The sequence below is a fragment of the Oncorhynchus nerka genome, linkage group LG7 (assembly GCF_034236695.1).
Source record: "Oncorhynchus nerka isolate Pitt River linkage group LG7, Oner_Uvic_2.0, whole genome shotgun sequence".
NCBI classification, from domain to species: domain Eukaryota; kingdom Metazoa; phylum Chordata; class Actinopteri; order Salmoniformes; family Salmonidae; genus Oncorhynchus; species Oncorhynchus nerka.
In genome coordinates this window covers 18,546,130-18,558,406 of record NC_088402.1, presented here as the reverse complement: position 1 = coordinate 18,558,406, position 12,277 = coordinate 18,546,130, and the positions used below count along the sequence as shown (strand labels likewise).

General features: G+C 45.4%; 1 protein-coding gene across 3 annotated transcripts in view; it reads right to left on the bottom strand.

Moving 5' to 3' along the window:
* Positions 1–1,258: 1,258 nt before the first annotated feature.
* Positions 1,259–12,277, bottom strand: part of LOC115115368 (insulin-like growth factor 2 mRNA-binding protein 3) — a 38,228-nt gene continuing 27,209 nt past the window's right edge. The window contains exons 9-17 of one of the 3 annotated variants that reach the window (XM_029643860.2): positions 10,580–10,715; positions 10,186–10,320; positions 9,882–9,950; positions 7,932–8,057; positions 7,787–7,825; positions 7,497–7,571; positions 7,097–7,228; positions 6,843–6,956; positions 1,259–1,562 (exon numbers count right to left, since the gene is read on the bottom strand). In XM_029643860.2, the coding sequence (XP_029499720.1) occupies positions 1,440–1,562; positions 6,843–6,956; positions 7,097–7,228; positions 7,497–7,571; positions 7,787–7,825; positions 7,932–8,057; positions 9,882–9,950; positions 10,186–10,320; positions 10,580–10,715 (949 nt within the window). In that variant the 3' untranslated portion in view covers positions 1,259–1,439. Of the gene's footprint in view, positions 1,563–5,608; positions 6,016–6,842; positions 6,957–7,096; positions 7,229–7,496; positions 7,572–7,786; positions 7,826–7,931; positions 8,058–9,881; positions 9,951–10,185; positions 10,321–10,579; positions 10,716–12,277 lie in introns of those variants that run through there. The other 2 variants (XM_065020280.1, XM_029643861.2) reach the window with 2 other exon arrangements.

Sequence of the window (12,277 nt, the reverse complement as noted above, 5' to 3'; positions counted from 1 at the left end):
CTATTCCCCATGTATTGCACTATAAGCGAATTTGAGACTGATGGTTCAAAGCCTAAGCAGGTAACAGAAAAACAACAAACAGACCGTGCTGCTCTGCCGTGTCTATTTCTATGAAGGCAACAGAGAGAGAACTCAGTGCTCAGGCCCCTCCCATTGCCCTTCCAGGAAGACAGAAAAGAAAACATTTAAACGTACCGTCAACAATAAGTGTCAGAATCCCAAAACTAAACGGCGTCGCTGCAGTATGTACGGATGGCATGAATCGGCATTACTCTAATATAGACGTGCTTTTTGTAGTTTTCAGAAGATGGTGGATTCCTCAGGAAAACTGAGGTGATGTATTCTCTCTTGATACTCCCATCAGCAGCCAACTGAGTTGAGCGCCAACTCCGCCCTTGGCTCTATGTACAGACAGACTATGTACAGGGCCACCGTCGTCACGTTGATGCTGCTGGAGAGCACTAGAGTTGAAGGCAAGGTCAGTTGGCAGCTGACCAAATTGTTAATTTTCTTAAAAAAATAAAAATGTTCAAGAACTATTAGCTTTATAAAGTATACAAAATACCACAAAGCAAATTTTAAAAAATGATTTTTTTTCTCATATATATATTATATATATCAATTTTCTTATTTTTTTTCTCGTCGTCTTCTTGAGGTACTAGAGATCCTGAGGTAGTTCAGTAAAATGCATATTAAATTCGTTTTCCTGGCCAACACTGTTCAACACGTCCCTTAAGTGTTAACTTATCCTCAACTCTAAATATATATTTATACATCTATAAAATGCATCCGAATTTATAAAATGCCACTATCAATACCAGCACAGGGGCACCCCATTAAACCACCGCTGGGGCTCCTGTCCAATCAAACAAGAGTATTACCCCTAGCCCTGCCCATCCGTCTAAACCCCTTCCCGTAATATTTCATCCTACCAGGACTCAGAGCAATGCCTTTTTCTTTCCACAGAAAACTCAGGAGAGAAAGATTCAACCAATTAAACAAACACTTCATCCAGGGCGAAAAACAAAAGTCTAAATAAAAAAGGTAAAAACTGAAACGAGTGTCAAAATGAACACCTGTCATCAACATGTGAGGTGGTGAGTGTTACCACACCAGGGAGGGGGATAATTCTTATGTCTTGGTGTTGTCTACAAAAAGGAACCAATCAGGACCCATCCGTGTGGTGAGAGGGTGTGTGACAATGTTGGAACCCTCTGAAGTATAATCACAGAGAGGTGAGGTGATTTTGTTTTTTGGGGGGGGGGGGGGTTAAGGTCTATCCACACTGTGATGTTGGTCAAGGTCATTGAGAGGGGTATGGGGTGTACAGTCAGGTACCCATGACCCTAAACCCCTGAGATGAGCGCGTCGTTCCTGCCCGTGTTTACCCCTCTGGTCTCTGCTCTGTCTTCGGGCGGTTCAGTCACGGGTCCCCAGGTCTACTTCCGGGAGGGCCGGGCGAGCCCGTCCCCACGGGGCGGCCCCTCCCCACGGGGCGAGGGTTTTGGCTGTTGTTGCCGCCTCACATGGGACAATATCTCCTGGATCTTCCTCTGGGCCAGCTGGGGAGAGGTCAAAGGGCAAAGGTCAGGAACCTCATCTAACTCTGGCATGCACACAGCCAATTGTTCTAAGGTAAGTAGAATAAAGAATTCACCAAGAAGGTTAATGTGGCGGCTTCAGAAACTGCACCCTAGAGTACTGAAATGACACCCTAGAGTACTGAAATGACACCCTAGAGTACTGAAATGACACCCTATTCCTTATATACACTGCCTTGCAAAAGTATTCAGATCCCTTGGATTTCTTCACATTGTGTTACAAAGTGGGATTAAAATGGATTAATCAACAATCTACACAAAATACTCTAGCATATATTAAATATGAATGTCTGTTGCATTAGTATTCAGTTTCCTGGGTCCATACATGTCAGACACCTTTGGTAGCCATTACAGCTGTGTCTTCTTGGGATTGTACAATATTTGTCCCTTTTCAAAATGCTTCAAGCTCTGTCAAGATGTTGGGGATAATTGCTAGACAGCAATTTTGAAGTACTGGCATAGTATTTCAATCAGATTAATGTCAAAACTAACTTAACCACTTCAGAACATTCACAGTCTTCTTGTTAGGCAACTTGTGTAGATGTGGCTTTGTGTTGTAGGTTAATGTCCTACTGACAGGTGAATTAATCTCCCAGTGTCTGGTGGAAAGCAGGTTTTCCTCTAGGATTTTGCCTTAGCTTAGCTCCACCACATTTATTTTCCTCTTGAAAAACTCCCCAGTATTTGCAGATTTCAAGCAGACCCATACCATGATGCAGCCACTACCATGCTTCAAAATAAGACCGTTTGCCACAAACAAAAGGCTTTGCATTTAGGCCAAAAAGTGTGTTCCTTTGTCATGTTTTTTTTCCCAGTATTACTTTAGTACCTTGTTGCATACAAGATGCATGTTCAGAATAATTGTAACTTGTTAGTGTTCTTTTCACTGTCATTGAGGTCATTATTGTAGAGCCACTACAATGTTGATCCATCCTTAGCTCTCCCGTCACAGCCACTTAACAGTAGCTCTTAGAACCACCCAATGGCCACATGGTGACGTCCCCGAGCAGCTTCATTCCGGTCCTGCAGCTCAGTTCAGTAGGACGACTTCATCTTTGATTAATACATCATCCACAGCATAACTTTATCATGCGTAAAGAGATTCAATGTCTCATTTGTTATTGTTAACCATCTACCAATCACTGCCCTTTATGAGTCTTATGACATTTTTTCCCCTGGTCTTTGTAATTGATTCTGTGCTTGACATTCGCTACTTAACTGAGGGACCTTATAGATGTATGGGGGGGAGGGGGGGGGGGGACGTGGGGCAGAGGAATGGTTACTCATTTAAAAATCATGTCAACCCCTATCATTTCAAATGTACACTTTTTGATTAGTTAAGCCACATTTTACTCCTGCACCAATTTAGGCTTGACAAAAAAGAATTAAATACCACTTTGTAAAAATAAAATGAAGAAATCCAAAGGGTCTGAATAGTTTGGAGCACAACCCTGGTCAAAACTAGTGCCCTTGATAAGGAATAGGGTGCCATTTCAGATGCAGACATTGGTTAATGCTACACAGCTGTGAAGCAGTATGGTGGACAATTACATAAGGAAGCAGACATTGTACATTTTACTCAAACCACATCTGTTGGCTTTACGAAGGTTCCACAACCCAACTATACTCCCTTTCCCCGACAGCAGTGGTTCCCAATTCATTTTTTCTAAGGAACTCAGTCCAGCTTTCAACTCACACTTGCAAGTTGTAATAGTAGAATGCACACGGTACAATTTCAAAATTGGGTAGTGCATCAATGTTCATGTCAGTCATTGCATACCGTAGCGATATTTATAACGTGTCAGAAATGTCCAGATCAACTAGCCCATGTCAGCTAACGTTTTTTAGCCCATAGATTTTGTTGTAATGTTTGAGTCACTCAAATATCACACACACACACGGCAAAATGTATATAATTACAGGAAATAAGATTGGAACCTGCAACATGAGGGGGTGTGAACAGTTTGTGCCCTTAGATAGACAGGGTGCATGCACACACACATGGGGGTGCAGGATGTTCCACAATGCTGGAAGGGGCCAGAGTGAAGAAGTTTGGGAACCCCTGCCCTACAGCACACAACTATACTCCCTTTACCCTACAGTAGAGATTCATATTTTAGAGAACCTACCAAGTTACAATACTGGGAATAATTCATATTTATCACGAGCCCTGGGAAATACCTCAAATCGGAAGTGCCCACTTAAAGCATTTAAAAATCAAGATATGGCCGACATGCCAGGGTTCTCCCCAAAGAGGGGTGCTGCGCCACCTTGTCAGCACCACTATGGAAACATTTCAGAGCAAATTAAAACAGATTCAGTCATGATAGAGTAACCATTTTTCATTACGTTATGAATTGTGAAACAGGACATTCATAAATTGAGCGTTACCATGTTCTTCAATTCAGAGCATTTCAGGAGTAGGTCGATCGACAGAGCACACTCAGGACACACCCAGAGTATAGCGTTAGCCAATCAAACATAACGACAGTCAAATTACAAAAGTTGCTAAGCTTGCTAGATAACCTCCAAAGAATGACAGATTCTATTTTTTTGTCAAAATCGAGTTGATTATACAGATAGCAGTTCAGCTCATGCATAACTGGGGAGTGAAAATAGTTTAAATAGTTTAACAGGGACCAACTCTGCTTTAAAAAGATCCATATCTACTCACACATGCTCTACCGAAGCTCTCATACGGGAAGCAAGTACAGGAGAAATGTTAGTGGTATTTTGACGTGCAAAGGCAAGAGGTGTGCTTTGATAACGCAACCTATATATTACAGAATGAAGTTAGGAATCTTCATGTGAGACAGGAGTCAGGATTTTGGGTTACAGTGGAATTGGATAGGAAGAGAGCCTAGGCTGCAGGACAGGAGAAGATCATTCAGAGGGAAAATGCTAACAGACTTCATGTCGGACAGAGATGCATAGACCCAAACTTGTGACTGTTTGAAGTGTCACAATGACAGCTATAGGTTCTACTGCAGGCGTTTCCTGTAGGGATTATTAACTGCATTTGGGTCGCTTGTGCAGTCCGGCAGTGTCAATGTGTGTACTTTGAATTAATGCCGACTGTGTGAATTAAATATGCTAGGCTAAAGGCTTCCGTGGGACAACCCGCTTGGATAATGCACCATTTTATTATTTTTATTTTCTGATGCTGTTCATGTTGTGTATTTTGTGGAATTGCATTAGTGCCAAATGCTGTAATTTCCCAAGTCTTGTCATTATATATTTTTTCAGTCTCAGGATCCTCGTTACCCATGTTAACTTCTTGGATATAGGGGGCACTCTTTCAATTCATGGATAAAAAAAACGTTCCCGTTTTAAACAAGATATTTTGTCACGAAAAGATGCTCGACTATGCATATAATTGACAGCTTTGGAAAGAAAACACTGACGTTTCCAAAACTGCAAAGATATTGTCTGTGAGTGCCACAGAACTAATGCTACAGGCGAAACCAAGACGAAATTTCATACAGGAAGTGCCCCAGATTTTGAATGTGCTGTGTTCCAATGTCTCCTTATATGGCTGTGTATGGGTCACGAATGAGCTTAGACCAAATCAAATCAAATTTTATTTGTCACATACACATGGTTAGCAGATGTTAATGCGAGTGTAGCGAAATGCTTGTGCTTCTAGTTCCGACAATGCAGTGATAACCAACAAGTAATCTAACTAACAATTCCAAAACTACTGTCTTATACACAGTGTAAGGGGATAAGGAATATGTACATAAGGATATATGAATGAGTGATGGTACAGAGCAGCATACAGTAGATGGTATCGAGTACAGTATATACATATGAGATGAGTATGTAGACAAAGTAAACAAAGTGGCATAGTTAAAGTGGCTAGTGACATAAGGATGCAGTCGATGATCTAGAGTACAGTATATACGTATGCATATGAGATGAATAATGTAGGGTAAGTAACATTATATAAGGTAGCATTGTTTAAAGTGGCTAGTGATATATTTACATCATTTCCCATCAATTCCCATTATTAAAGTGGCTGGAGTTGGGTCAGTGTCAATGACAGTGTGTTGGCAGCAGCCACTCAATGTTAGTGGTGGCTGTTTAACAGTCTGATGGCCTTGAGATAGAAGCTGTTTTTCAGTCTCTCGGTCCCAGCTTTGATGCACCTGTACTGACCTCGCCTTCTGGATGATAGCGGGGTGAACAGGCAGTGGTTCGGGTGGTTGATGTCCTTGATAATCTTTATGGCCTTCCTGTAACATCGGGTGGTGTAGGTGTCCTGTAGTTTCCCCAAGGTGTCGACAGCATTGTGACGTATTTGTAGGCAAATCATTGGAAGATTGACCTTAAGAGACTACATCTACCAGGTGGCCGCTTGGTGTCCTCCGTTGCAATTATTGCGTAATCTCCAGCTGCGTGTATTTTTCATTTGCTTCGAGGAAAAACACAGCTGCCACGAATTATTTTTCATCGAATAGATATGTGAAAAACACCTTGAGGATTGATTCTAAACAATGTTTGCCATGTTTGTCGATATTATGGAGTTAATTTGGTAAAAAGTTTGGCGTTGTAGAGACTGCATTTTCAGATTTTTTTCTTAGCCAAACTTGATGAACAAAGAGCGATTTCTCCTACACAAGTAATCTTTTTGGAAAAACTGAACATTTGCTATCTAACAGTCTCCTCATTGAAAACATTCGAAGTTCTTCAAAGGTAAATGATTTTATTTGAATGCTTTTCTTGTTTTTGTGAAAATGTTGCCTGCTGAATGCTAGGCTTAATGCCATGCTAGCTATCAATACTCTTACACAAATGCTTGTTTTGCAATGGTTGAAAAGCATATTTTGAAAATCTGAGATGAGTGTTGTTAACAAAAGGCTAAGCTTGTGAGCCAATATATTTATTTCATTTCATTTGCGATTTTCATGAATAGTTAACGTTGCGTTATGGTAATGAGCTTGAGGCTATGATTACGCTCCCGGATACGGGATTGCTCGACGCTAGAGGTTAATCCCTATAGCACATTCTAGATGGTCCGTTTCAGCATGAACCAGCCTTTTAGCCCACTGCTACCAGAGCTGACTGGGATGAATATCCCCCTGCCAGATATGACTCAGTGCCACTAGCAGACACTGCCTTGCCCAGTGACAGGGCTGGAGGAACATCCTTGAAATGATAGATCCTTTCAGAACATCATTATTATTTGCTGTTGCAATTTTAAAAATACACGAATCAAACTTCACTTGAAGTGTAACATACCTGGCTTGCATAGAAGTGTCCAGTGATTTTGACGATGACCTGGTCATTCTCATCAGGCGTCTGGTCTCTGGGGACCACCACCTCAGCACTGGTCAGGTTCTGCAGCTCATTCACCTGGGGGGAGGGTGAGAAGGGGATAAAACATAAAAGATCCATTCATATTACAGCCTAGGTAATAAGTGGTGCTTTCAATTATTCTGCAGCAGAATTAGAATACAACTGGCAACCATAGTCACACACAGGAGTCTGCCTACCGTTTTGCCTCCCTTGCCGATGACACGCCCAGCAGCGAAGGAGGGCACCTTGATGTGAGCCTCCAGTTTCACCTCCTCCTTCGGCCCAAAGAAGTTCTCCTCCTTTAGCTTCCCAAAGATACGACCCTGAGCCTGGAACAGGGCCAAGAGTCAGAGGAATTTCCACAACCCTTGATTCAAGCGTCTTCATCTTCAAAATATCTTAATTAACTTGACTGGGGCATCAATCAACATCTGTGAATGTACCAGATTTAGTCAGTTAGCCAGTTAACTGTACAGACTACGATTTTGTTCTATGGATTTCTGGGAGCAAAAAAGACCAGGCTTTTCCTCTGGTGTTGTGGGTATTGGACACCTCATGGCTGGTGGAGAAAGCGACAGGGGTCCCAAGGGCTCCTACCTTGAACTGGGCCTCTGGTGGTCCCGCGATGATCACCATCCTCTGCTTGGCGTCCATGCCGTCTGGAGGTGCTACCTGAGGGGAGGGACATAACACGTTAACACACTTGACCTAAATCAGGTCCCACTGCTTCCCTTTACCCCATCAGGGGTGCATCATAACAGCCTGAAGAGGGCACCACCCAAATCCAATCTGAACTGGAGCTCTAATCCAATATGCAGTTGTGGAGATCTGAGAGGATTGATGGATATAAGACGAAAAAGGAATCTGAATATTTGAAATTAAAATACCTGGTTTGCATCTACGACACGGACTTCATCCGCACTGATCTAAAATGGAGGGGGGAGAATAGGCGAAAAGAACAAAATGATATGAGAAGCTATTTTAGGTTATTGAGATGCAGCTCAAACCCCTCCTATCAGTTAAGTCCCTCACCTTGATGGAGGCTCCGGCGTAGCGCGACAGCTGCTTGATGTGTTGACCCTGTTTTCCGATGAGCGCTCCCACCGCCAGCGCCGGGATGAACAGATGGACCGTCTCCGACTCCGGCTGCCCCTGGCCCTGTGGAACAGTAGAGGCCACACGACCATAATGAGAACACTACAGAGCCAGTCTGACCGTAAGGAGACCACACCAGGCAAACAGCAATAGCAGCCCAGTTGACCACAACCAAGCAACTGATGCAGCAACACAGGAAGAAGCCTCACAGGGCTGGCGTTCCAAATGGTTCCCCATTCCCTCTTTAGAGCACTACTTTGATTGACTTTTCTCCACAATTTCATAATTTCCAAACTGAAGTTATGGTCTTGTTCTATTGCTGAAACTCCCGTACGGACTCGGGAGAGGTCCAGAGCCATGCGTCCTCCAAAACACGACCCTGCCAAGCCACACTGTTTCTAGACACTTCTCGCTTAACCTGGAAGCCAGCCACACCACTGTGTCCGAGGAAACGCCATACAACTGGCGACCAAAGGAGGCCCCGGCCCGCCACAAGGAGTCGATAGAGCACGATGGGACGAGGACATCCGACCAAACCCGAATGATGCTGGACCAATTGTGCACCGCCTAATGTGTCTCCCGGTCATGACACAGTGCACTACTTTGGATCAGAGCCCTATGAGCCCTGGTCAAAAGCAGTGAAATAGAGGGAATAGGGGGTCATTTAAGACACTGCCAGGGAGACCGGAAGCAGACCTGATAGGAAACTTCCTAAGTGTTTTATTAAATATGAGGTATAACTTTGTTAACCAGTCAAATCTATCCCAATTTAACTTTTCCCCTCTGTAGCATATAGAATCACAACAGCACTGCATAATCATGAAACAACTGTACATACATATTTGAAGAGGTTGAATAGAACTAAACAAAATCCTCAACTTCCGAACGTGGAGTGGGTCCCAATTATCTCTCCAAGTGAACACTTGTTCACTTCCCTTCATGGTTTTGAAAGAAAAAAAAGACTGGCATATGGACATTCCCTCCTGCCCATGACAATACAACACTTAAATTAGTGGGGAATAGTGAATGAGTGAGGAAGGAGAGATTTATTGGGACACACCCAGGCTATAAGAGACCCTGACTCTAGAAAGATGAGAAAATCTAGCATCCAGCACCTAGCTCAGGTAACAGCATTCCCAGAGGGATCTCCATTTCTCTGCAGCAACTGAACACATCCAACTAAACCACAGTATATGGATGGACCACTCAGATAATCCCTTTCAGAATGCTTGACCCGGTTTAGTCACACACACACTACAACAGATTATTGCATTAAAAAGATGACCTGCAGTAAACGGCGTGGGCTCACTGCACATGCCTGGTGTTAGAGGGAAGTGAAATGGGTGAGATCTTTTAGATGAAGGGGCGGGGAGGCATGGTCCTGCAGGGATTACTATTCCCTATTTAGTGACTGTGGTCAAAAGTAGTGCACTATAGGGAATAGGGTGCCGTTTGGGACAGCGCTGCTGGTTTTAATCTAGAGGACACCAACTCTTTACACTTCAGTTGGGGGTAAAGTCATCCAACCCGAGATCACATTCAGAAGGCTCCAGATGGGAGACAACCTTTTCACCAGGAGGCTGTTCCAGATCAAATTGTCTAATAGAAAGGTGCCCGTTTGGATACATCTGCGACCATTTGTAACCTTCTAAACGTGTTCAATTGCTACACTTTCTTCAGCTGAAGATTTGAGGACAAACTAAACCCAGTAGAAACTGTGGCCACCACCCAGCAGATTTGAGGGAAATGAACAAAACATGAGTTAGGCAATCCCTAGGGGTCATAGGTTACTGGGAGGGGCTTGGCTGTGGCAAGCCCTGCCTTTCTACCCAATCCAGCAGCTAGCAGCCAGAAGCCGTGCAAAGCACTGTGGGAAGGGAGACTTACAGAGAGGGGCTGGCTGCTCGCCGACAGCACAGACGCCCAAAATGGCCCTTCGCCCCCGAAGTAACTGCTCTATAGGAGAGAATAACACAAAGCCAAGTCACTGTCCTGCCCCCAAATGGCTGCTCTATAAGGAGAGAGGAACACAGACACGGTCACTGAAAGATCCAAAATGGCTTCTCAGTCAGACGTTGGTCTGTTGTAGGTTTCTTCTTGCAGAACTGCTCTGTAAAGAGGGGACATCTTTAAGCATCACCAAGAAGCACTGTGGAGTAAACCCAGGGAGGTGGGGGGGACAGAAACTCACCCCGAAGGAGGAGTAGCCACCCTGGGCACCGGGAGGTGGGGCGTTGTGTCCCATGGAGGGGCCCATACCTGGAGCACCACCAGGGAACAAACCCAAGGCATTCAGGTTGAGTCCTGGAATCAGGTTAGACTGGAGCTGGGTAGAGAGAAAGATTTACTACTAGACAAAATGAACCAAGAACAGAAACATTCTCTGGGATAAACGACTCAAGTACTTTTTATGTGGGTAGCTGCACAGCCTAAAACAAAAGCCATGATCTCCCAGGTTGCATCCCAAATGACACCCTATTTATTCCCAAGAGTACACAAAAGTTGAAGTAGGGTGCCATTTTGAGCAACTCCAGATTATTTGGTTCCACCAACAGTGCCCCCAGTGGGTTAGTACAAGGACCTACGTTCATTGCGGCCACGTCGTTCTCATACGACTCCCTGACCTTCTTCATCACTTCCTCCTCAGCGCGGGAGCACGCCTCGATGGAACCCTTCACTGTGATGGTCCTCTCAGGGTTGTACAGCGTCAGGTCCTGGAGACTGAAGGACATCCATTACCACCTTGGTTTCTAGTGTGTGTGTGTGTGTGTGTCTTATGAGACATTAGTCATGACTGTCCCGTGAGGCTCTAAATAGGTCAGATCAGCTTGCAATAAATAACTTCAACAAGACCACCTCTCTCCAGCAGAGGGGGGGGGGGACTGGTGGGGGTTAACACCTCATGCCCTGTTGTAAATCAAGGACAGAACACCTCTCTCCAGCAGAGGGGGAGGACTGGTGGGGGTTAACACCTCATGCCCTGTTGTAAATCAAGGACAGAACACCTCTCTCCAGCAGAGGGGGGACTGGTGGGGGTTAACACCTCATGCCCTGTTGTAAATCAAGGACAGAACACCCCTCTCCAGCAGAGGGGGACTGGTGGGGGTTAACACCTCATGCCCTGTTGTAAATCAAGGACAGAACACCTCTCTCCAGCAGAGGGGGGACTGGTGGGGGTTAACACCTCATGCCCTGTTGTAAATCAAGGACAGAACACCCCTCTCCAGCAGAGGGGGGCTGGTGGGGGTTAACACCTCATGCCCTGTTGTAAATCAAGGACAGAACACCCCTCTCCAGCAGAGGGGGGACTGGTGGGGGTTAACACCTCATGCCCTGTTGTAAATCAAGGACAGAACACCCCTCTCCAGCAGAGGGGGGACTGGTGGGGGTTAACACCTCATGCCCTGTTGTAAATCAAGGACAGAACACCTCTCTCCAGCAGAGGGGGACTGGTGGGGGTTAACACCTCATGCCCTGTTGTAAATCAAGGACAGAACACCCTCTCCAGCAGAGGGGGGGGACTGGTGGGGGTTAACACCTCATGCCCTGTTGTAAATCAAGGACAGAACACCCCTCATGCCCTGTTGTAAATCAAGGACAGAACACCCCTCTCCAGCAGAGGGGGGACTGGTGGGGGTTAACACCTCATGCCCTGTTGTAAATCAAGGACAGAACACCCCTCTCCAGCAGAGGGGGGACTGGTGGGGTTAACACCTCATGCCCTGTTGTAAATCAAGGACAGAACACCCCTCTCCAGCAGAGGGGGACTGGTGGGGGTTAACACCTCATGCCCTGTTGTAAATCAAGGACAGAACACCTCTCTCCAGCAGAGGGGGGACTGGTGGGGGTTAACACCTCATGCCCTGTTGTAAATCAAGGACAGAACACCTCTCTCCAGCAGAGGGGGGACTGGTGGGGGTTAACACCTCATGCCCTGTTGTAAATCAAGGACAGAACACCCCTCTCCAGCAGAGGGGGGACTGGTGGGGGTTAACACCTCATGCCCTGTTGTAAATCAAGGACAGAACACCTCTCTCCAGCAGAGGGGGGACTGGTGGGGGTTAACACCTCATGCCCTGTTGTAAATCAAGGACAGAACACCCCTCTCCAGCAGAGGGGGACTGGTGGGGGTTAACACCTCATGCCCTGTTGTAAATCAAGGACAGAACACCTCTCTCCAGCAGAGGGGGGGACTGGTGGGGGTTAACACCTCATGCCCTGTTGTAAATCAAGGACAGAACACCCCTCTCCAGCAGAGGGGGGACTGGTGGGGGTTAACACCT